The sequence below is a fragment of the Arvicola amphibius genome, chromosome 11 (genome assembly GCF_903992535.2).
Source record: "Arvicola amphibius chromosome 11, mArvAmp1.2, whole genome shotgun sequence".
NCBI lineage: Eukaryota > Metazoa > Chordata > Mammalia > Rodentia > Cricetidae > Arvicola > Arvicola amphibius.
The window spans coordinates 123,422,335-123,444,966 of record NC_052057.2 but is presented as its reverse complement, the minus strand read 5'-3'; the positions used below and the strand labels follow the sequence as shown (position 1 = coordinate 123,444,966).

Below are 22,632 nucleotides of genomic sequence, written 5' to 3'. Positions count from 1 at the left end.
TTTTGGTCAGTGTTTTGTCTTACCAAAAATATAAATTTGGGCATAACTCTTTTTTCTTGTTTTTTTTTTTTTTTTTTTTTTTTTTTTTGAGACAGGGTTTCTCTGTAGGTTTGGAGCCTGTCCTGGAACTAGCTCTTGTAGACCAGGCTGGTCTCGAACTCACAGAGATCCGCCTGCCTCTGCCTCCCGAGTGCTGGGATTAAAAGCGTGCGCCACCACTGCCCGGCTTGGGCACAATTCTTGAACTAGAGAGGTTGGCTATCAGGTATCTCTTGATAGCTATTATCCAATTTTTCCAGATGTTGATGTTTCCCCAGGAAAATCCACAGGCAGTCTCTTATATACATGGCTTGCCAGCATTCCTGCTCATTCTGTTCCCGTCTCTGCAGTGTTAAATGTTTCTTTTACTGCTTGCTGGAATTTTAGATGCATACATTTCATTTTTCTCTTTTGCTTTTGCTACCTATGGATTTTGGTGTTGCATACAAAAAATATTTTTCTGACCCTTGCTATTGCAGCATTTTCCCTATCTACCCACCGTAGGATTTTACAATTTCAGGATTTGTAGTTAAATCTTTAATTCATTTGAGCTGATTTTTTTTTATGTCATGTGCAAAAGAATCAACATTTTTTCTTTTTTTTCTTCTTCACATGGATATTCAAATTTTCCAGTACCAGTTCTTGAAGAGATTATCTTTTCTGCATTTGTGTCTTCAGGACCATCATTGAAAATAAGCTGAAAATCTGTTTCTATTTTGATTATAAACTTTTTATAAGATTTTTTTGAATGAGCTCTGATCTTTTCTGTAAAGATTGCTTTGATTGTGCAGTCCTTCGTTTTTGTTCTTTATAAATTTTAAGACTGACTTTCTATACTGGTAAAAAATAACATTGAGATTATTGTAGGGTTGTACTGAATCTGTAAATAATAAGGGATAGTATGGGCATTTAAAAAGTATTGATGCTTTCATTGAACATGGGCTATCTTTTTCAAGATATGTGCAGTTTGGGGTTTTTTTGTTTTTTGTTGTTTTTTGTTTTTTTGAGACAGGGTTTCTCTGTAGCTTTGGAGACTGTCCTGGAACCAGCTCTTTTAGACCAGTCTGGCTTCGAACTCACAGAGATCTGCTTGCCTCTGCCTCCTGAGTGCTGGAATTGAAGGCATGTGCCACCATAGCCCAGCTTCAAGATATGTGTTTTAAGGTATTTTGTTTTCTTATATGGCATTGTTTTTACTTAATGATACTGCATACAATGATATTATAAAAAGGAGCGTCTTTTTAACATGCATGTATATAATTTATTCATTTTAGTTGTTGTGTTATATTTAATTTTTTGAATGTAATAAAATCAGTCTGATTGTGTATACTTTATTAAACTCTTATCTATTTATACCCAATGCTTTGCTCGCTGTTCAGATCCATTAATAGTGGTATTAGACAGATAGTGGAAGACAGTTGAAGCGAAGGCTAAGGAACATATTTTTTCAGTATTTTTTTTTTTTTGTTCTGTTCCTTGGCATTGTTTCTCTTTTCCTACCCAAGCAATAAGTATTCAGCAGCCAGAGTTGAATAATTCACCCACTCCTTTCTGCTTCACCAGGGAGACTGTGGCAGCTGGTTCCTGGGTGTCAATTGATGCTTCTCCTTTGCCTTGTCCATCTGGAACACCTGTCTGACAATTCTCTGCATCTGTTTGTGTTTTTTATTTCTTGTTTTATGTTTTTGTTTTTGTTGTTTTACCCTAAAATAACTGCTGTTTTTCCTATCTCATGATCACTGGATACCGAACCATAAAATGCAAATTTGCTTCTAGGTAATTTTGTTGTTTAAAACCAGACAAACATACCATGCATAATTTAAATCATATTAGTAATTCAAAATTATTATTGATGGAACGAGTTCATTGTGATGTTTTGGTACATAGAATATTTTTTTACCTTCTTTCTTCACTTTTATTCCCCTGTTCACCTTGGTTAGATTTCTTTTTCCATATTAGCCTTCTGCTTCCTTGGACCTCTTTTCCTCCCCATCCTTCCCTAAAGAATATTCTTTTTCCTCTCATATCCCTCTATAGTTTCCTGAATTTTATACTTACATTCATATATGCAAAATATACACATTAAAATCTGGAATCCACATTTAAGAGCATAAGGGAAAGTATTTAGTGTTTGTCTTTCTATTTTATTGGTTTATTTTATTTATCATGAGACTTTCTAGTTACATCAATTTTCCTAGAGTCATAGTAACTTTACATTTTTTATGGATGAATAAAACTCCATTGTGTATATGTAGCTTACATTATCCATTCATCTGTTGATGGACATCTCACTATTGCTAATAATGCATCAAGACCATGGACATGCAGTTGCCTTTGTGGTGGGGCTTCGAGTCCTTTGAGAGAAGATTTTCAGGAGTGATTAAATCAGCAGTGTTGTGACTGAGACATAGCACCACCCTGCCACCCTTGGCAGCTTAAGGAGCTACCCTAGACTTTTAGGAACCCCAATTCAGGAAAAGTAGGGATTTATGATTTGGCAATAAAAAAAGTTATCAGAATTGGCTAGTATAGCTAATTAGAGTTGGGAATTATATTAAAACTATTTTAACATAGCCTTAAGCATGAAGGTTAACAGAAAGTTACTCAGAAGAAAGTATGGTACACCCAAGTGTGGTTCAGAACTCTAAGGAGAGCACACAGTTGCCTTGGTGTTCGTTATATGTACCATTCTGGAGGCTACATATCAAAAGTTGCTAAGAAACTGGTTGTTTCTTCTCCCTTTTTCTCATAAGAGAAACATGTCAGGTAGCTCCAGAGATGCACCAGCTGAAATTACAGTCTGATAATGTGAAGCCAGAAGTCACTGAATTTGCACCAGGGGTTCAATACATATACTCTCCACATGAGGTTTCTTGTGACAATATAGAAGATTACAGGTCTACAGTGGTGAACGGGAAAGGACCCCAGGCAGGTGTTAATTGTGCAGTAGGTCTTTCTCTACTGATGAAAAGGCTTCTATGAGATTACTGGGTAGCCGCCTTCTCTCTCTTTACATGTTCAAATTTCCTCTGCTTTTCTCTTGTGACTCACTCATAGCAGGGATGTATGATTTATGTTTTTAAGAAATCTACATGCTGATTTTTAGCATGGCTACACCAGTTCATACATCGGGGGAGATGACAACTTCCTGTTTTTCCAGATAAACATGCTCATACAGCAGTTGCTGGTATTTGTGTTTTGTTTTCTTCCCTTTCCTTCTCTCTTTCTTTAGGGTTTTAAATTTTATTCTTACTTTAAAAATAGTAAAATTTGTTCTTTGGTGCATACTTTTAAATAGATAAATGTCTAACCACCACTTTATTTTCTTACCACCACTGTAATCAAGATATGGAACAATTACATCACTTTCCCAAATACCCACTACCCTCTGCTGTGTCATCAAATATTCTTCCCCCATCCTCAGACTGTGTCACTGATTGATTTGGCCTCTATCATTAGAGTTTCACCTATTTCAGAATGTCATCTATTTAGGGTATCTTGAATCTGTTTCTTTTCTCAACATAATTCATTTGGTATTCATTGACATGTAGTCGAATGTGTAAATAGTTCCTTCCTTTAAATACGCTTTTAGTTGAAATACAATTACATCAGTTTCTTCTTCTCCCTCCCTTTTCCTTCCCCAGTCCCTATTATACTCTCTAGAACCTCTTCTGTGATTGCTTCTCTCAAGTTGATAGCCTCCTTTTCTTTGAATTTTATTGTTACATCCCTATATATGTTCATATATGTAGATTTATGCACAAATATATAGAAAGGCAAACTGTCAGTTATTCTCTTCTCTATATTAGACAGTATTTTACTATGTATCTTTGCTGGTCCTGAATTTACATAGACAGGCTGGCTTGGATTTTCAGAGGTCTACCTGCCTCTGCTTCCTGAGTACTGGGATTATAGGCATGCACCGCCATGTTGTTTTCTTGATGTTAGCCATTCTGACTGGGGTGAAACAAAATCTCGGATTAGTTTCAATTTGCATTTACTTTAAAATTGAGGATTTTGTATACTTTAAAACATGTCCATTGGCCGTTAGTATTTTATGTTCTCAGAAATATCTATTCAGTTCACTGGCCCATTTATTGATTGGAAGAATTGGGTTTTAGTTTAGTTTTCCAGTTTTTAAATATATTTTGAACATTAACCCCATGAATAAAGTAAAGATGGCAAAGATTTCCTTCCATATATAATGTATCTCTTCACTCCACTGGTTGTTTGCTTGGCTGCACAGAGCTCTCTAATTTTATGTAATTTTACTTGTCAATTCTTAGGGTTAATTCCTATGCTATTGGATAATTTTGAGAAAGCTCTTGCTTGTGTCTATGTTTTGACATAGGTTTTACATTATGGTCACAGATATATTTTTAATTTACTCTTATACTTGTGAGATATGAATCAATTCAATTCTTTTTCAGGTGGATATCCAGTGTTCTCAACACCATTTAATGAAAAGTCTGTTTTTGTTGTTGTTGTTTCAAATTAGGTTTTTAACACTTTTCCTCAATAATCACCTTTATATCTTTTCTATAGTTTTTTTATTGGCATGTACTTTATAAAATATGAGAACAGTTATGCTATCTTGTTTATAGCTCAGATTCTCTTGGTACGCTGATTGCTATCAGTTTTGGATGTCTTTGCCACTATCAGATGTTTCACAGAGACAACTGATAGTTGAACCTTCCTTTTTCCTTTTTTTCTTTTTTTCAATTTTTTTTTAAAAAAAGAAAACAAACTTTTTTCATTTTACATACTAATCACAGTTCCCACTCCCTCCTCTTCTTCCGTTTACTCTACCTTCACCCCCACTCCACCCCATCCACTTCTCAGAGAAGGTCAGGCACATTGTTTTGGGGAAGGTTCAAGGCCCTCCCTACTATATCTAGGCTGAGCAACGTATCCACCCAAAGAGAATGGGTTCTCAAAAAGCCAATCCTGGTGGGCACCGCAGTCTGCCCCAGCCATACAACTGTCAACCACATTCAGAGGGTCTAATTTCTTCCTATGCTGGTTCCTTTCCTTTCCAACTGGATTTGGTGAGCTTTTTAGTTATATTTTTATTATAGCTGAATTCTTGTTAATATTTCCAACTCCTTATTCAATTCTGACTTTAAATTTCAAGCTTTCTTTGTCATTTTGCTCCACCATATATTTTTTCTCAGATACGTATTCTCTTGAAGTTCATTGGATTGTTTGTGTCTTTTTAAAAAACTCCTTGAAATCTTTAAAAAAACAGTATGTATTGTTCATTGGATTCAGTGTCCTGAGTTCATATAGGTAAATTTCTCTTAACATTTCTACAGGACTAGTAGATTTGGTGATAGTCTGTCTTGGTCATTCATGTTTTTGTTTTTGCATCTCACTTGTGCATGTGAGCTTGTTTTCTGTGGTTGTATTTCTCATGTAAGAACCTTGCCTGCGTTAGTGCTGGAGCGAGGCCAGGTAAAGCTGGAACATTAGCTGTTTAATTCCACCATTAAAAGTTGGCTCCTGAAACACAGACAGGTTGGAAGTAGACTTGTGGGTGAGGAGAATGAAGCAGGCAGAGGTGGAAATAGGTGACAAAGGTGGTATTTATTTGACAAAGGTGACTTGTCAACAAAACTAGGCCTCTAGGTGTGGAGATGAAAGGAAGCAGAGAAAGAAATAGGAGGAGAACAAAGCTATTTTCCAGGCAAAGGAGGCTCAGAAAGAAAACTGGCTTGTAGACCATTCTGGACTAGCGTCAACTAGGGTAGGTGGAAAACAGATATGGTTCAAGGTTCACGGTTTGCATGTAGGCCTGTCTTAATGGTTCATTTAGGTGTACCAAGTGCTATGTTTATTCAGTATTATTTGAAAGATTAAGTTCAGAATTTTATGAAAAAATAAAAATCAGATAAAAAGATGTAGATAAGTTTCTTATTGACCATTAGCACAAGTAGTCTGAATGAACTCAACATATATATAGACTTTTCCTAGATTGGACCACTTATCCAAGTATATAAAAATACTTAGTCATGCTTACAATCCTTTAATTTTCTTCTGTTCAGCTTCTTCTTAATACTCCAGTCTTGTGCTAGAGTTCAACATTTTCTTATTACAATATAGTCTGCAACAAGTTTGTTGTTAACCTTTATGTTAGTATGGTTACCAAACTCCTATTTGTGCACTGATTGATAATTATAGAAAGAAAGGTCTACTTGCTGTTGGTTTAATTATTAGTGTGCACAGAAACCAGTTGAAGAGGTCTCAGCCTTCTGCTTTTCAAATGACTGGACTTGGACACTTTCACGGGGTCATTGTGACATTTCTTCAACAGCTATACTATTCTGGGAATTCTTTTTACTGAGAGTTAAAGATTTGATTAAAATTGCTCTAATGATAAGAAACAAAATTAGTAGTTGTATTCTGTTAGGGATTTTGTTAAATGTGTATATGTTGGCTTCTCTACTGGCAAAATATAAGTATGTTCAGATAATCAACTTCACCAAGATAGCCTTTTTCCTGCTTACCTGCCTGGTAGCATCATGTGGTGATCTCCAATATACACAATAAAATTGTTTAATAATTTTTAAATATAAACTATTTTTCTGAAAATTTTTATTTGAGTGTTGGGTAAATCTTTTTAGCTAATAAAAAATGGAGAGAAAGCAATTAAATATGTAAATCTTCTCTGAGAAATACTGTGTGTGTCTGACCACTTTTTATTAAGAGAACAATCCATGGATACTTACTTTACTATATGACAGAAAAATGAAAATAAATTAACTTGGAACAAATATTATAACATACAACAGTAGATTTTTTTCTATTTTAATAATATTCAATAGACTCATGCTCAATATGACTATATACAATTGAATTTTTAATTGCATGGTGGGTTTCTAGTGTAGGATTAATTTATAGTCATGAGCTTCAAAGTTTTTTTCACACATACTCTGGTTAAAAGCCTAGGTGTTAACCCCATTCTAAGGTTAAGCCCCTGTTGCTTTTGTGAAAAGCTGGGCCAAAACATTTCATAAGTGAAAAACAAGTCTAGAAAAAATTGTAAACTTTGCAGCTTTGGAAAGTAAGTTTTATCCCTGTAATAAATTTGATCAGTAGGAAAGATTAACATCTGGTCTATCTGTAGTTGTAATTTCACATTGAAAGTTTAGTCTTTTCATTTTTAAACAATCTGCTTTCAAAGACAACATTTATTACACGGATAAAACTTCATATAAGAACCCTTGTAACACACACCTCTAAGAGCAGGCATTCAATGATGAAGACATATTTTGATGAATTGTTATCTACAAGCCTGTAAGTGCTGCATAGTCCATGCTGCTTTAGCTTATTGTTTTGTTCCAAGCTAAGCATGAAAACTTGGTCTCCTGTTAGCTTTTTTCACGCAAGTATTTCTATAAAAGATAAAATGAACAAGTGGAATTTTAATTTCTTTATTCTTTGCTAGCAATTCTTATTCTTAAATTCTTTATTCTATAATTATTTTGTAGATTGTCCTAACTGAAGGATAATAGATCTAGTTTTTTGACTCTCCTTTTCATGGTCAGAATTTTTCAGATTTAAACTTTCCCCCAAATCTCTAGGATGCTCGGCTCCTTTCCATATCACTGACTGGAGTTATTACTGTGCCTATGAGTCAACCACATGAGGAATATGAATTAATATGTATTTCATACAGGTCTCTTTCTAATCCATGTGCTTAGAAGTCTAGTTTATTAGGATTAACATTTTATATAGATCACACCAGAAATAATAGGTTGTCAAATATTTTATGTATATGAAAGCTATAAGTTGGTTCATTTTAAATGAATATAATTCTATATGACACTTAAACTAAATCATACAGTCTTTTTGTTAGGGTTTTTGTAGGGATGGGAGGGCCAAGGAAGGGTGTGGGTGGTGGTGGGGCAGGTGGGGTTGGAAGAGGGGAGAATAAAAGGATGCCTCTGAAGGAAGATGGGAAGAAAAAGGAGGCCTTGAAGGCACAGACTTTAAAGGTTTTGTAAAGGGTATATTTTGTATTTGACTGCTGGCACTGAGTATTTGAAGCAACAGGTTCTGGGATGTCGGTGGTCCTTTGTTTACCAAACACTTTCATTGGCTAAAGTTTACCTGAGAAATATGGGTGGGGAAATACCTAAATCACGTGAATAGTAGTTTCAGATTTATTAAAGTCTATGCTGTTAGGATAGTAATGAGTCTTCTGCCTGCATTCCCCCCTTTTTTTAGTTTCATACTTAGAATAAAGTATTGCCATGCTGTTTAATTTTTAAGTCATCCAGGGTCCATACAAAACCTGATTTTTATGACTCTGAAACTCTGAATTAGAATGGATAAATTTGCACATATCAAATTCCAATTCTTGATGATTAGAATGTGGACAACGAATGAATCTTAAAAAGTTTGAAAGAAAAACGTATTAAAAATAAAAAAGAAAGAAAAACGTATTAAATCAATTATTTTCTCAATAACTCGTCAATAATGAATGAAATAATATGTATAAGTTGGTATTTATTACTGCATGTCATTATATATTATAATAACATTTATCATAAAGTTGATTGTACTAGAGTAATCAGAGGGCTTGTGATGTGAATGTCTATCACTGTGAAGATGTGTATCACATTTCTTATTCTATCTTTCCATCTCAATTGAAAGATGTGTCTTTATCATGACCATGTAGGAGAATCACAGTTAATCTTCTTCTTTGCTATGAGCAGAACTTTCTTTCGTAAGGATTTCTCTGTGATTTCCTCACATTTGAAATCCTTAAGAAATTGTAAATTGATTCTACATACTGGTACTCCAAGGAATAAACATTCAGTGATGAGTACCTGCATGGTCTTGGCTAGGGTCTGCACAGGACTGGCTAAAAAATTGTGAGACAGTCACACAAAAAGGGACAGGACAAGAGAGAAAATGAAAGGAGAAATATCAAGTACCAAGAGAACTTTCATTTGAATTATGTCGAAAGTAATTCTGGTACCAGAATGCATGTTTAAGATTTTAAAAAGGAGGGGCTGGAGAGATGGCTCAGTGGTTAAGAGCATTGCCTGCTCTTCCAGAGGTCTTGAGTTCAATTCCCAGCAACCACATGGTGGCTCACAATCATCTATAAGGAAGTCTGGCGCCCTCTTCTGGCCTGCAGGTGTCCATGAAGACAGAATATTGCATACATAATAAATAAATAAATTTTAAAAAAAAGATTTTAAAAAGGAATTCTGAAAGTCTTTTTCCCCTAGAGAAATTAAATTATAATTTATATCAATTTTACTATTTACTGCAACTAGAAATTGCCAGACTAGATTCTAGATTAATAAAAAATTAGATTCTGCTTGAAAAATGCATTGTATACATCTACTAACTGTAAGCTTCCATATACTTTATTAAGTTCTTAAAGAATTTAATTAACATTACCTTACAATGGGGTATTATGCTTCTTCCAAAATTCCTAGATCACCAAACCAAAATCTCAGTGCCTCCCTTTGAGTTGTTAGTTAAACATGTCCAGAGACAACACCACCAAAATTAAAAAAAAAATACAGGCTAATGACATTGCTATCAGTTGTCCTCCAGAACTTGATGGTAAGACTCTATTGCATAAAACGTTAAATACTTTTATCACAGGTCATTGCAAAACACCTTCTAGGGTGCAGCCCTAGAAGGGTTCTCCTTGCTGGCTAGCTTTAATAGGGACAGAAATTTCATGTAAGCAGTTTGAAGATAAACATCAATAATCTTCTCTAGCTGTGTTCTCTGTGAGCTATAATAACCACTGGTATGGGAAGATATGGTCATGGTACAACAGTGGTATGAAGGTTATTGGGATAATGAATGACTTTTCAATTGGAATTAAAGCCTACTTTATAGGAGGAAACTCATGCACGGCATGGCAAGCCTGGATGTAGAACTGGTCATAGACACTAGGGGAAAATTGACTATTATTGTTTTGTTAAATTGACATAGTATCAAAATGTCTTCTAAATACTCATGCTAAAAGATTAGAGTTGTTCACACATTTCACCAGAGCAACCTTTCTTTTTTTCTTTTTCTTTGTTGGTGGACAGTGCTTAATCAGAGACCCCGTAACTGGTCAACATGTAACCAAGGGATACTTACCCCTAAGTGGCACAGTTATATCACACAAAGGCTTGGTATTCATTGTATAAGAGGTGCCAGAAAGATTGGCAGGGCCAGAGGACAAGGAACACTGCTAGAAAATAGTGTCTTATGGCCATGACTGGACAACTGCACTCATGAACTCAAAGCAGCTATGGCTTTCTGCATAAGACCTGTACAAAATCAAGTCAAACAACATGGAATGGAGAGAGGCTACCACTGTATTGAGAGCTGCAAGCAACTAATAGCTTCTGGGAGAGAGAAAGTCCATTTTTTCGAAGGTGTGGCCTTTGGTAGTTGCTCATTTCTAGTAAATGGTCTGATACCCATGCTTAAATGTACATTAATTAGACTCCGTGGATTATAAGGAAAATATATTTGAAGTTCAATGGGGAATGATAGATGGAGGAGACCAGGAAGAGAAAGAGAAAGATGTCAGGAGTAGATATGACCAAAACACATCTTAAAAGAGAATTATATACTCACCTTAGTCCTCATGCTGAATTTTGTTTGTTTATTCAAGACTGTGAATACAATATCTTACTTCATGATCACTGAATTTTTTTTAGTATGATGAATGTTTACAATTAAGTTCTATTTACACACTTGCTTAATAAGATAACAGAAAATGACTCAAACTTTAATTGATTTCTTTTTGCAGGCCTGAAACTAAACAAGAACATTAATTATGGTCAGTTGAATGCCTTATGCCACATTAGAGGACTACAGAGCAGGTAAGGTACTCATGAGTTTCCTTTTCTGTCAAACAGAAAGCGATACCTCTGCTTTTTTTTTTATGGATAAAGTATAATATGAGAATGTCCTAACTCGCACAGGTCCCTGATTTACTACATGGTTAAATACATTTGAAACCTGGGGTTTATTTCTATATACTCAAAAGGTTATATATATATAACCTTTTGAATATAATATGTATATTATATTGTATATAACCTTTTGAAAATATATATTAAGGAAACCAATTTACTATGGAATAAACATAACTCATTCCAAACTTGGTCCTTTTTAGTACTCAAAAAGCAATCATGAGGAGAAAGACGTAAGTGGCTGAAAGCACAAATAATGAGTGAGGCAAGCCCTTGAGATGAGCATAGAGATGTCTGTTTGCAGTGCTCTAGAGAAAGGAAAATAGGAACTAGTTCTTTCCAAAGCTTGGAATTTAATTTTCATTTTATTTATTTTAAAACAATCTTTTCTCTTTTTGCATACTAATCTCAGCTTCCTCTTCCTTCCCTTCTCCTGCTCCCCTTCATTTTTCACCCTCTCCACCCCCATCTACTTCTTAAAGAGGGTAGCCTTCCCCTGGGGAGTCAACAAAGTCTGACACATTTTTGAGGCCGGACCAAGGCCCTCCCTCCTATAGCTAGACTGAGCAAGGTATCCCTCCAAAATAAGAATAATCTTCAAAAAGTCAGTTCCAGCACTGGGGATAAATCCTGGTTCCATTGTCAGTGGTCCCACAGACTGTCCCAAGCCACACAACTTTTACCCATATTTAACAGCCCAAGTTTGGGCCTATGCAGGTTCCCCAGCTGTCACTTTGAGACAGTGAGCTTCCTCTAGCTCAGGTCAACTGTTTCTGTGGGTATCTCCAGCATGATCTTGATCCCTTTGCTCATATTATTACTCTTCCTGTCTTCAACTGGACTCTGGGAGCTCAGCCCAGTCCTAGATGTGGATCTCTGCATCTGCTTCCATCAGACTCTGGATAAATTTTCTATGATGACAATTAAGGTAGTCATCAATCTGATTATTGATGAGTTTATTGGGGAAGGTCAGTTCAGGTACCCTCTTCACTATTTCTTAAGGTCTTAGCTGGGGTCATCCTTGTGGATTCCTGGGAATTTTCCTAGTACCAGGTTTATTTCTAGCCCCATAATGGCTCCCTCAATCAAAATATCTTTCCTTACTCTCCCTCTCTGTCCTTTCTCCATTTTGGCCATCTCCTTCCCCCATGTTCCCCTCTCCCCTTCTCTTCTTCTCTCCCCCTCGCCTTCCATTTTCCTTCTCACCCCTCATGTTCCAAATTTTCTCAGGAGTTCTTTTCTATTTCCCCTTCCCAGGGGCATCCCTAAATGTCTCTTTTAGAGTTCTCCTTGTTACCTAGTTTCTCTTGGGTTATGAACTACAGACCTGTTACCCTTTGCTTTATGTCTAATATCCACATGAGTGAGAACATACCATTTTGTCTTTCTAGGTCTGGGTTACCTCACTCAGGATTTTTTTTGTTTCATCCACTTGCCTCAAGATGTCAATTTTTACTGCTGAGTAGTACTCCAATTGTGTAAAGATAGCACATTTTCTTTATCCATTCTTCAGCTGAGGGGTATCTAGGCTGTTTCCAGGTTCTGGCTATTATGAATAATGCTGCTATGAACATAGTTGAGCAAATGTCCTTGTGGTATGAGTGTGCATCCTTTGGGTATATGCCTAAGAACGGTATTGTTAGGTCTTGAAGTAGATTGATTTTCAATCAGAACTTAGAATTTCTAAGAGGCATGAGAATTGAAAACAGACCTTTAAAATGTGTTTTGCTGCTGTTTTAATTATTGTTCTATTTCTCTGAAGAGAAACCATGACGAAGATATCTCTTATAAAAAGAAGCATTAGTTGGGAGTTTGGTTACAGTTTTAGAGGGTTAGACCGTTATTATCACGGGGGAAGCAGACAGGCATGGCACTGGAGCAGTAGTTGGGAGCTTCACAACCTGATCTACAGGCAGCAGGTCTCTAGAAAGAGATGCTGCATGGGCTCTTAAGACCTCAAAGCCTATGCCCAGTGTCACACTTCCTCTAACAAGACCATATCTACTCTTAAAATGCCTATCTCCTAATCCTTCCCAAACAGTTCCACTAACTGGGCACCAAGCAGGTAAATGATGAGCATATGGAAATATTCATGCTCAAACTACCACATTTCCACTCACTGGGTGCTATAGGCTTTTAGCCATGTCTTAATGCAAAATGCTTTCAGTCTAACTTCAAAAGTCCCCATAGTCATTCACAGTCTGAATTCTAAGTCTCTTCATAGACTCAAGACTATCTCTTAACTGAAACCCCATGTACAAACAAAAGCAAAAAGCAGATCACATATTTCCAACATACAGTGTCACAGAATACCCATTGCCAGTCCAAAAGAGAGAAAATACTAGAGTAAAGCGAGACCACCCAGCAGGGGATACCATACATTCTGCAGCTCTATGTCTGCTGTTAAAAGGTTTATTGGATAGCTCTTCCCTTCCAGGTTTGCTGACTACAGCACACTTCTTTCTCTTGGGCTGGCTCTACAGCCTGTTAAAAACTTTCTTTGTCAAGTACCCCATGGCTCTGCATCTCCAGCATCTTGGAGTCTCCAATGCAATCCAGACTTCAGCTTCACATATTTACCCATTGACCCCTTGTATTGCCCCACACAAGCCTGGACTAAGCAGCCTTTCCTAACAATAAAGGAAGAGTCTGTTGTAGGAGGCCACTTGTTTGTAATAATCATGCAGAAACTATTAATTAGATCACTGCTTGGCCTATGAGCTCTAACTTCTTATTAGCTAAATCTTACATCTTAATTTAACTCATTTTTAATTAATCTGTGTATTGTCACGTGGCAGTGGCTTACTTGGTAAAGTTCCGTCCTGCATCTGTCTCTGGCAGGGGCTACATGACTTCTCTTCTCTCTGCCTTCCTTCTCCCAGCATTAAATCCAGTTTTCCCCACCTACTGAAGTTCTGCCCTAAGAGTAGGCCAAGGCAGTTTCTTTATTCATTAACCAATAAAAACAACACAAAAACAGAAGGCCCTCCCATACCAAGAGGCCACAAACACTTTCCTATATTCTTCTTGATTCTAAATCCAAAATTACCTTGCCTTAGCTGCATAGTTATTCTGCTTGCTAGTGCTGAAGAACCTGGCATCCTCCTTGAATTACATTTGCATAAGCTTTCTCTTGTTGATTGTTTCCTTTGCTACTTAAGCTTTTCTTTAATTCCTTTTCCCAAGTTGGAAGCTCAGCTGTTTGGGATCTTGCCCTGAGGGCATCACTCTCTTTATTCCATTTTGAGTAAGTCCTTGTTTTAAACCTTTTATGTCCTTAAGCTATGATTTGGCTAGTGTTATGTTTCTTAGTTCTCTTTTTCTCTTTAAACTGAGCCCTGGTTTGTGCCCTGGTTGCTTTTTCATTGTAGATCTTCATAAGAATGATCAGTACATAATACTGTCACTGCTAGGCCGTCTCAAAATCTCTGCTAATAACATTAATCCAAATTTCTTCAATTTAACCTCAGACAGATCTTAGGACAAGGGCATAGAACAGCCGTATTATTTGCCAAAACATCCCAAGAATGTTCTGTAGGTCACTTACTAATAGTTTTTTTCCCTCTGAAACCTCTGGAGCCAGGCTTCTATAGTCCAAATCACCCTCTATTCTATTATCTCCTATGCTATTCCTAGGATGAACCAGTAAGTCCCTGTTTGAGTATTCAACTACCTTTCTATCTCAAAGTCTCAAAATATTCCATAGTTTTCCAACAAATAGCATTGTCAGGCCTATCATAGCAATGACACCTATATCTCTCTCAATTACTGTTCTATTGCAGCAATGAGACATCATGACCAAAAACACTCTTCTCAACAAAGTATCTAATTGGCTTGGTTACCATTTTAGTAAAGTAGTCCATGTTCATCGTGGTGGGAAACAGACAATCATGGCACTGGAACAATAGCCAAGAGCTTTACTTCTTGAAGGGCAGGCAGAAAGAGAGAGAGACAGAGATAGAGACACAGAGAGAAACTGGGCTTAATTGGGCTTTTGAAATATCAAAGTCCACCCCCAGTGACATACTTCCTCTAACAAGGACATAGAAACAACCTGTCCCCATTATATTTCATCAAATAATTGTCCCCAAACATTTCATCAACTGGGGGCCAAATATTCACACATATAAGCCTATAGGGCTCATTCTTATTCAAATCACCACACCTTTCCTTCAGTTGCACTTTTGAAATTATAAAACCATAACCACTGTCCTCCTACACCCCATCTCTCTTCACTCATGTTTATGTTAACAAAATGTCTTGAGTTTACAGATTTTTTTTTTTCTGTCTTCTTGTTGACCATATCCTTTGCTTTACAGAAACTGCTCAGTTTCAGGAAGTCCCATTTATTAATTGTTACTCTCAATGTCTGTGCTACTGGGGTTAGAAAGTGGTTTCCTATGCCAATGCATTCAAGTGTATTTCTTAATTTCTCTTCTATGAGGTTCAGTGTGGTTGGCTTTATATTTAGGTCTTTGATCCATCTGGACTTGAGTTTTGTACATGGTGATAGATATGGATCTATTTTCATTTTTCTGCATGTTGATATTCATTACACCAACACTATTTGTTGAATATGCTTTCTTTTTTTCCATTATATATACTTTTTGTTTCTTTTTCAAAAATCAGGTGTATGGATTGGTATCCGGGTGTTTGATTTGATTCATTTCATCCTCCTGTCTGTTTTTCTGCCAATACCAGACTGTTTCATTGCTGTAGTACAGTTAAAAGTCAAGGATTGTGATACCTCCAGAAGTTCCTCTGTTGTACAGGATTATTTTGGTTATCTTGTTTTTTTTTTTTCCATACAGAGTTGAGTATTGTTCTTTTAAGATCTGTGAAAAGTTTTGTTGGGCATTGCATTGAATCCGTAGTTTGCTTTTGTTAATATTGTCATTTTTACTATGTTAATTCTACCTTCTCAGGAGTATAGAAGCTCTTTCCATTTTCTGGCGTCTTCAATTTCTTTCTTCCAAGTATACTTCTTGCCATACACTTGTTTTGCTAGAGTTACTCAAAGATATTTTGTTACTTTTAATGAATGGGCCATGGATCCCTTTTTGAGAACATACTTGCTTCAGTTTACCAGTTCTTGCTTTATTGTACCTCCTTGTATACTTTAATCATTTAGTGTCATGGTTTTTGAATATAGGAGATACAGAGGTAGGAATATGCTACCAGTGTAATTTTTCTGGCATAGGACACATATCATCAGTATCATAAGGACACTTGTGGATTTGCTGAGAATTATGTCATCTCCATACATAGCACTTGATAACACTGCTTGAACACATTTGTTTTCAAATGCCCAAATGATAAAAACTGGATTCATGTGTACCATCCAATTTATGTTGGGAATTCCCAAGAATTAGGTTAAGGAGATGTCTGTCACACGTGTAGAAGGTGATAGACAAAAGTAAATTGGGAGAAACTATTTTTAATCCATTCCTAATCGATCCAGTTCACAGTTCAGATAATGTTCTAAGACATTCACCATGGTCTACATGTAAATAAAGAAGAAATACTATTATATTTTTTTGAATCTCAGGTTCTACATGAATAAAATGTGGATAAGAGTATTGAAACATACAGGCATGTAAGAATTAAATGTTGTACTATATGTAAATTGTAAAATATGGCCTGACATAACAAGAAATAATTTGCATTTTTACTTGGGTCACCATATCTTAGAGATTAAGAAAATAGGATTTCAAGTCAGTTAAATTTTAATTTTTATTATATATCTCTCACATCCTAGTTATATGGTGTGACTAACTATTAAAATAGTAGTATTTTATATGTAAATATGTATATATCAACATCAGTAGGTTATACAAATATGCAATGAAAGCTTACTTCAGTATATGGATAGAATAAGTACTTAAAGAAATTAACAGATGATTATTGAATATGAGTTTCCAAATACACATATGGGAGATCTTTGGAAATCCTTCACAGATATAAATGCACAGATTTAAAAACTGAGTAGATACTTAATCAGTAACTATACATGATGTGAGGAAAGATCTAAAATGCCCAAATTATTAAATCACACATTACTGCTTGAATTGAAGTAAATAAAATAAGATTTTAAGTTATAATTTATTTTGTGTGAAATATCAATACAATGTTTTAGAAAATATAGCTCAGAGAAAAAGAAATTGCTGCAAATATTTCAATGTGTCACTGTTTGCACTGACAGGAAAACAAGAATAAAGACTTTTATTGAGGGATTTTTTTGTTACTATCAAGCAAATATTGACCAAGATTTGTTAATGTTCAATCTGAAGATGGCCATTTTTACTAATTATTGAAATGCCCTATCATGATGAATGTTTAGCATTTTGGGTATTGACAATATTTTAGATGGTGGTCACTTGAAAATTGAATGGGGCAAATTTTCTAGAAACAACAGCTATTGTCCAACATTTTATGACAATTTTCTCTATTTCCATAGCTCTTTTTTATTGTTATGTCTACAGTCGAAGAATCATGTAGGGGAGGGCATTTAAAGTAGAAAAGTCTACCCATGAAAGGAGTTTGTGATTTATCAGTAAAAGATAACTGAACTTCCACTTATCAAACCTATCCTAAATTATTCCAGAGTGGGAAATGCTGAGATTTTTCACACAAAAGTTCTTCACTACAGACTTAAATAATAGTGTATGATGTTTTCATTAATCATTGCAAAGATTTAGAAAACTACACTCCCTGGTTACAAGTATGTAAGAGACTTTTGGAGAAATGTTCATTATGCTATATTAAATAACAGTCAATTAAATAATATTCAATTGCAGTAATAAAAAGCTTGACATAAAATTGATACAGAATTAATATATAGTATTAAAACTCTTTAAAAAAACTATTGTATGTTATACTTACACTTATTTTCTCTCTTTTTCTTAAGCCGACATTCTTCCCTTAATTTGACAGCTCACAATACATTCATCAAGCAATATCCTCAAATATTCTTGCATGAAAAAACCGTATTTCCTAAAATTTTCCAGGAGGATGAAAAAAGGTAATATGTTTTCTTTTGAAAATAAAATTTATGTGTGAATGTTTATGTGCTTTTTAGGACTGGCATGTATTCATATTGCATAGGGATGCTGAGTTTCAAATTGACGATTTTATTCAAGCTTATCATGTTCTGTGACATATCCACCTCCCCACACCTCTTCTCTGTGCTCTCTTCTCATATTTACTCCCCTAGTCTCCTTTCTAATAGCAGGCCACATATGCATAAATTATATATTTAAGTGATTTTATGTATCTATGTAAAATATAAGATCTATAACAGAAACAAAAGCTATATTTGTTTTGTTTTTATGTGTTTGCCCATCTTACTATTTTACCATACCAGAATAACAGTAACTATTACAGTGTATAAAATACACAACACATCAGGAAAACACACAACATTCATTTGTTTATGTGCCTGATCATCCAACCAAATTAGTTTAACACGCATGGGGATTTTAGGATATATTTCTGGAATGTTTGGGAGGAAAGCCACTCTCAGGCTTAAACTATAATCACGATAGCTACTTTCCTTCTAGGGGTCTGCCTTACCTTTTGTGGATTGTTTTCATTTTCATACTTCTTATGGTAGATGCAGATACACTGTATTCATGTACTTAAGTTTTAGGAGAGGAATGAAGTAGTCTTTTTTAAAGAACCTAAACAGAAACTCACCATACTCTAGTTGATTAAATTATACCCATGGATTTTCACTGTGCTCTGATTTGCTAGTCCTGAACCACATCCTACATCATTTAGTGGGAAATACTGCTGATACACTAAATAGAAACCATTGTGGGATAGGTATGAGCACAAGTAGAATCTGTGAAGAAAACTAAAGTGCTATCAACTGGAAAATTGTGGATGATTGTATAAAAATTGAAGAATTGCTTGAAACAGAGGCCGGCTCATAGGTGAAATTCTTCCCTGTTGAAGTCCAGAGACCTGATGTGTAGCTGTGTTTGTCCTCAGGGATCCACTAGACCTAGAAATGGCAGACATCTTGTGGGTGAACTTGTGGATGAATATATAAAAGTTGAAGAATTGTTTGAAGACACAAAATTCAATAGGAGGTTAGAAATTTTTCTTTTTGAAAAAAGGTAGTACATTGAAAAATGGTATCATAGGTTTTGATTGTGATAAAACACTGTAACCAAAAGGAACTTGGCGAGGACATGTTTTATTTGGGTTTCAGGGTATAGTTCATCATCAGGGGGAAGCTAAGGCAGCAATTCAAGGCAGGAAATGAAGCAGAGATTATAGAGCAACACTGGTTTCTGGATTGTTTCCCAATTCAGGACTATACTCCAGGGCTGGCAGTAGGCTGTTCCCCACATCAACTGTTAATCAAGAAATTGTTCCCACAGACTTACCTATAGCTTAACCAGATGCAGGAAATTCCTCAATTGAGATTTGTTTTTCCAAACTATGACCAGGTTTGTGTCAAACTGACAAAAACCAACAAGCAGGAAAAGCCAATGAACTTTGAAACTTCATGTACAGTGAGAGAGATTGCACACAATCCTTAACTAACATAGTGCCTTAAAATAAAATAATTTGAGGATTAGAAGGAAAGATAGTCAATCGTTTAGAAGTGAAGTAATAGCCTAAACCCAAACCTGAAAATGTCCCCACAAAATTTTAGGCAAAAGAAGTCAAAACTATGTTACATGTTTTAGATACATATCAAAAAGCAGAGCAATACAAGTGGCTTTTGTTAAACTAAGACACATTTCAAGGACAAGGAAAGAGAGTGAGAACACATCAATGGTCTGGCCGAAAATCTTTGCATTTTGCAAGTCCACACTTGACATGCACAATTGGACAAAATCTCTGAAAGACGCTTCTCAAAAGAAGATAGTAAAGGCATTTGATAGAATTCAGTGTATGTCTCATGCTAAAAGTAAAATCACACTTTCCTATTTTATTACTGAACATTAGTCTATATTCTTGAGGTTAAACAAGCAATCTACCTCAAAAGAACAATAAATACATTTCAAATTGAGTTGAAATACACAGTATATTATAAAATTTGAACTCAGTTACTGGTCTTACAAATGTGTATATGCACATACATACAAATCACATAGATCAGCCATTGAAAATAATTTAATAATGTATTTAATTTCTGCTGAGAAGTGTTTCCTCACAAGATTTCCTTGAAAACATTGCTTAACCTATGGCTTTATTGATCTATGTGATATGGGACCAAGACTATTATGATTTTTTGCCCTCTTCCTCCTTAGACAGCCTTGATCTCCTTGTCCTAAAGGCAGTGATCCTAACAGCACTTGACCTTAGAGCTGGAAGCCAGTGGTTTCCTGCTGGTCTTATCTGACTCCAGTTTGTGATAGTGTTGTGTTGGGTCCTCTCATGTAAGTTTTCAACCAAGAAAATGCATCCCCAATTTGCCTATAGGCCAAATAGTGGAGACCTTTTCTCAGTTGAGATCCCCTCTTCCAAAATGACTCTTATATCTAGTTGAGATAAAACTAGTCTGCTTATGTTGGCAGAGGCTACTTGTTTATTTCCCGGATGCCCAGACCCAAAATAATCACACAAAACTGTATTGATTACAATACTGTTTAACAAATAGCTTAAGCATATTTTTAGCTAGCTCTACAACTTAAATTAACATATTTCTATTAATCTGTGCATCACTACAAGATTGTGGCCTACCAGCAAGGTTCCAGTGGGCTCCCGCAGGTGTCTTTCTCCTTGGGCAGCTACACGACTTCTCTCTGATTCTACTTTCTTTCCTCCTCTATCTACTTGGAATTCCTACCTTGCCCTATTCTGTGCTGCAATAGGCCCAAAGCAGCTTCTTTATTAACCATTGGTATTCACAGAACACAGAGGTGAATCCCACATCAAGCTTAGGGACAGTGGTGGACAGAAGATGAAAGCCTCCCCTGAAGCCTGAGCCTAGTCATGGCTGTGGCCTAAGGCATGACACTAGGTGTTATTAATACAATAGACCAATGTCTATTATTATTGCTCTATTCTCCCTGCACAATTCATCTATCATTCATATACGATGACTCTGATGCTAAGCCAGACAACTGTTTGACTCTGGGCAGCCAGAAAGAGGAATGATGCCAGAGCATTTGCTAAAGACTGGAGGAACTCTGTCATGTGCAGTGTCTCTCAGAAGGAGTGACGCTCCCTGGAGCAGTTTCTCATTAATAAAAATAGAGGACCTGACTGAAACATTGAAAATCATTTCTACTTGAACGCTGAAAAACAGGTCAAGGATCATGTCAAAATGGTTTGAAATTGTTGTCACTATCTGAATTTTATTTTATTTTGGAATATATGAGAAGGTAAGTTTCTAGAATATTTTAGGACATAAGAAATCAAGTACAAAAGCAACTGTGTTTTGTTTTGCTTTCAAAGAACACTGAATTTTAACCCTGAAGTCTGGAGTTTGGATTTTCATTTTGGCAAATAGTATCAATGTAGCTTTGAAAATGTCTTAATGACTTTCACTTTTTATTCAGAAAAAGAGCACAAGTTAACAAGGTAGTTCACTGTTCTACCTTGAAAGAGCTTTGGTATCATACTAGCTCTTACTACTACAATTTCTTAGGGATGGCATTGGTGTTTTATGTAACTATACAATCTATCCTAGTTTCATTTTTGTTCCTATGAGAAAATATTATAAAAGGCAGTGTAGGACGATGAAAATGATAGCACATGCTTGTTTTCCCAGTGCTTGGGAGGAAGAGACAAGTAGATCTCTGTGGATTCAAGGCCAACCAGCTTTACATAACAAGTTCTAGGACAGCCAGACTGAGAGACTGCTTAGCGGAAAGACACTGTATCACAAATGCAAACAAAACAAGCAATGTAGTAAGGGATTTATTTGGTTTGCAATTCTTGGTTACTAAGAACTGTTGCAGAGTTTAAAGGCTGGAACTTAGAGCCTCACATCCCATCAACAGCCCCAAAAGAACAAGCACCTGGATCCTTGCTTGTTAACTTTCAGCTACCCATCTCCTTTCATTGGTCAGAGACACCCGCTTAGGGAATGGTGCTTCCCACAGTGGCCTGTGTCTTTTCACTTAAGTTAACAATAATACAATAACCCACAGACATTACCGAAGGCCACCCTGTTGCTTTTCCTGGGTGATTCTTGGCTGTGTCTACTTGACAGTTAACACTAACCAGCATAGCATCTGTCAAGGAATTCTTTTTTTCCCCCTAAAAGTTTAAATAGCAACATAAAGGGAAAAAAAGATACAAGAAGGGACTACATAAAATACCATTACATTTAAGGAGGCTGCACAATTTAATTACTTCCATGTTAAAATCAGAAGACAAAATTTACAGTGCCAGGATTTTCTCTACATTGTTGTATTATTACTCTATGTTAACAGATTTATCTATTCTTAGGAATCTTAATGAGGATTATTTTTAAAATAAGTGAGTCTAGTAGCCATAGTCAGTGTTTTAAATATCTTTAATTCATTCAAGTGGGCATACTTGCAGTATTATACCTATATGCTGTACCAATAAAACATTGTCATTATGAATAAGTTAGAAGAAAATGCTAATGTTTATGTTAATAGTTAGGGCTTCTGCTTTAAGTAATTTTATAATATTTTTGATCACCAATTAGAACTTT

The 22,632-nt window shown here is 35.8% G+C and overlaps 1 protein-coding gene across 1 annotated transcript in view; it reads left to right on the top strand.

The window, feature by feature from the left end:
* The window catches only part of Cnbd1 (cyclic nucleotide binding domain containing 1), a 236,546-nt gene that overhangs the window by 5,764 nt on the left and 208,150 nt on the right, over positions 1–22,632 (top strand). Inside the window, exons 2-3 of the mRNA XM_038346935.1 lie at positions 10,820–10,892; positions 17,893–18,006. Of these exons, the coding sequence (XP_038202863.1) occupies positions 10,820–10,892; positions 17,893–18,006 (187 nt within the window). The remainder of the gene's footprint in view (positions 1–10,819; positions 10,893–17,892; positions 18,007–22,632) is intronic.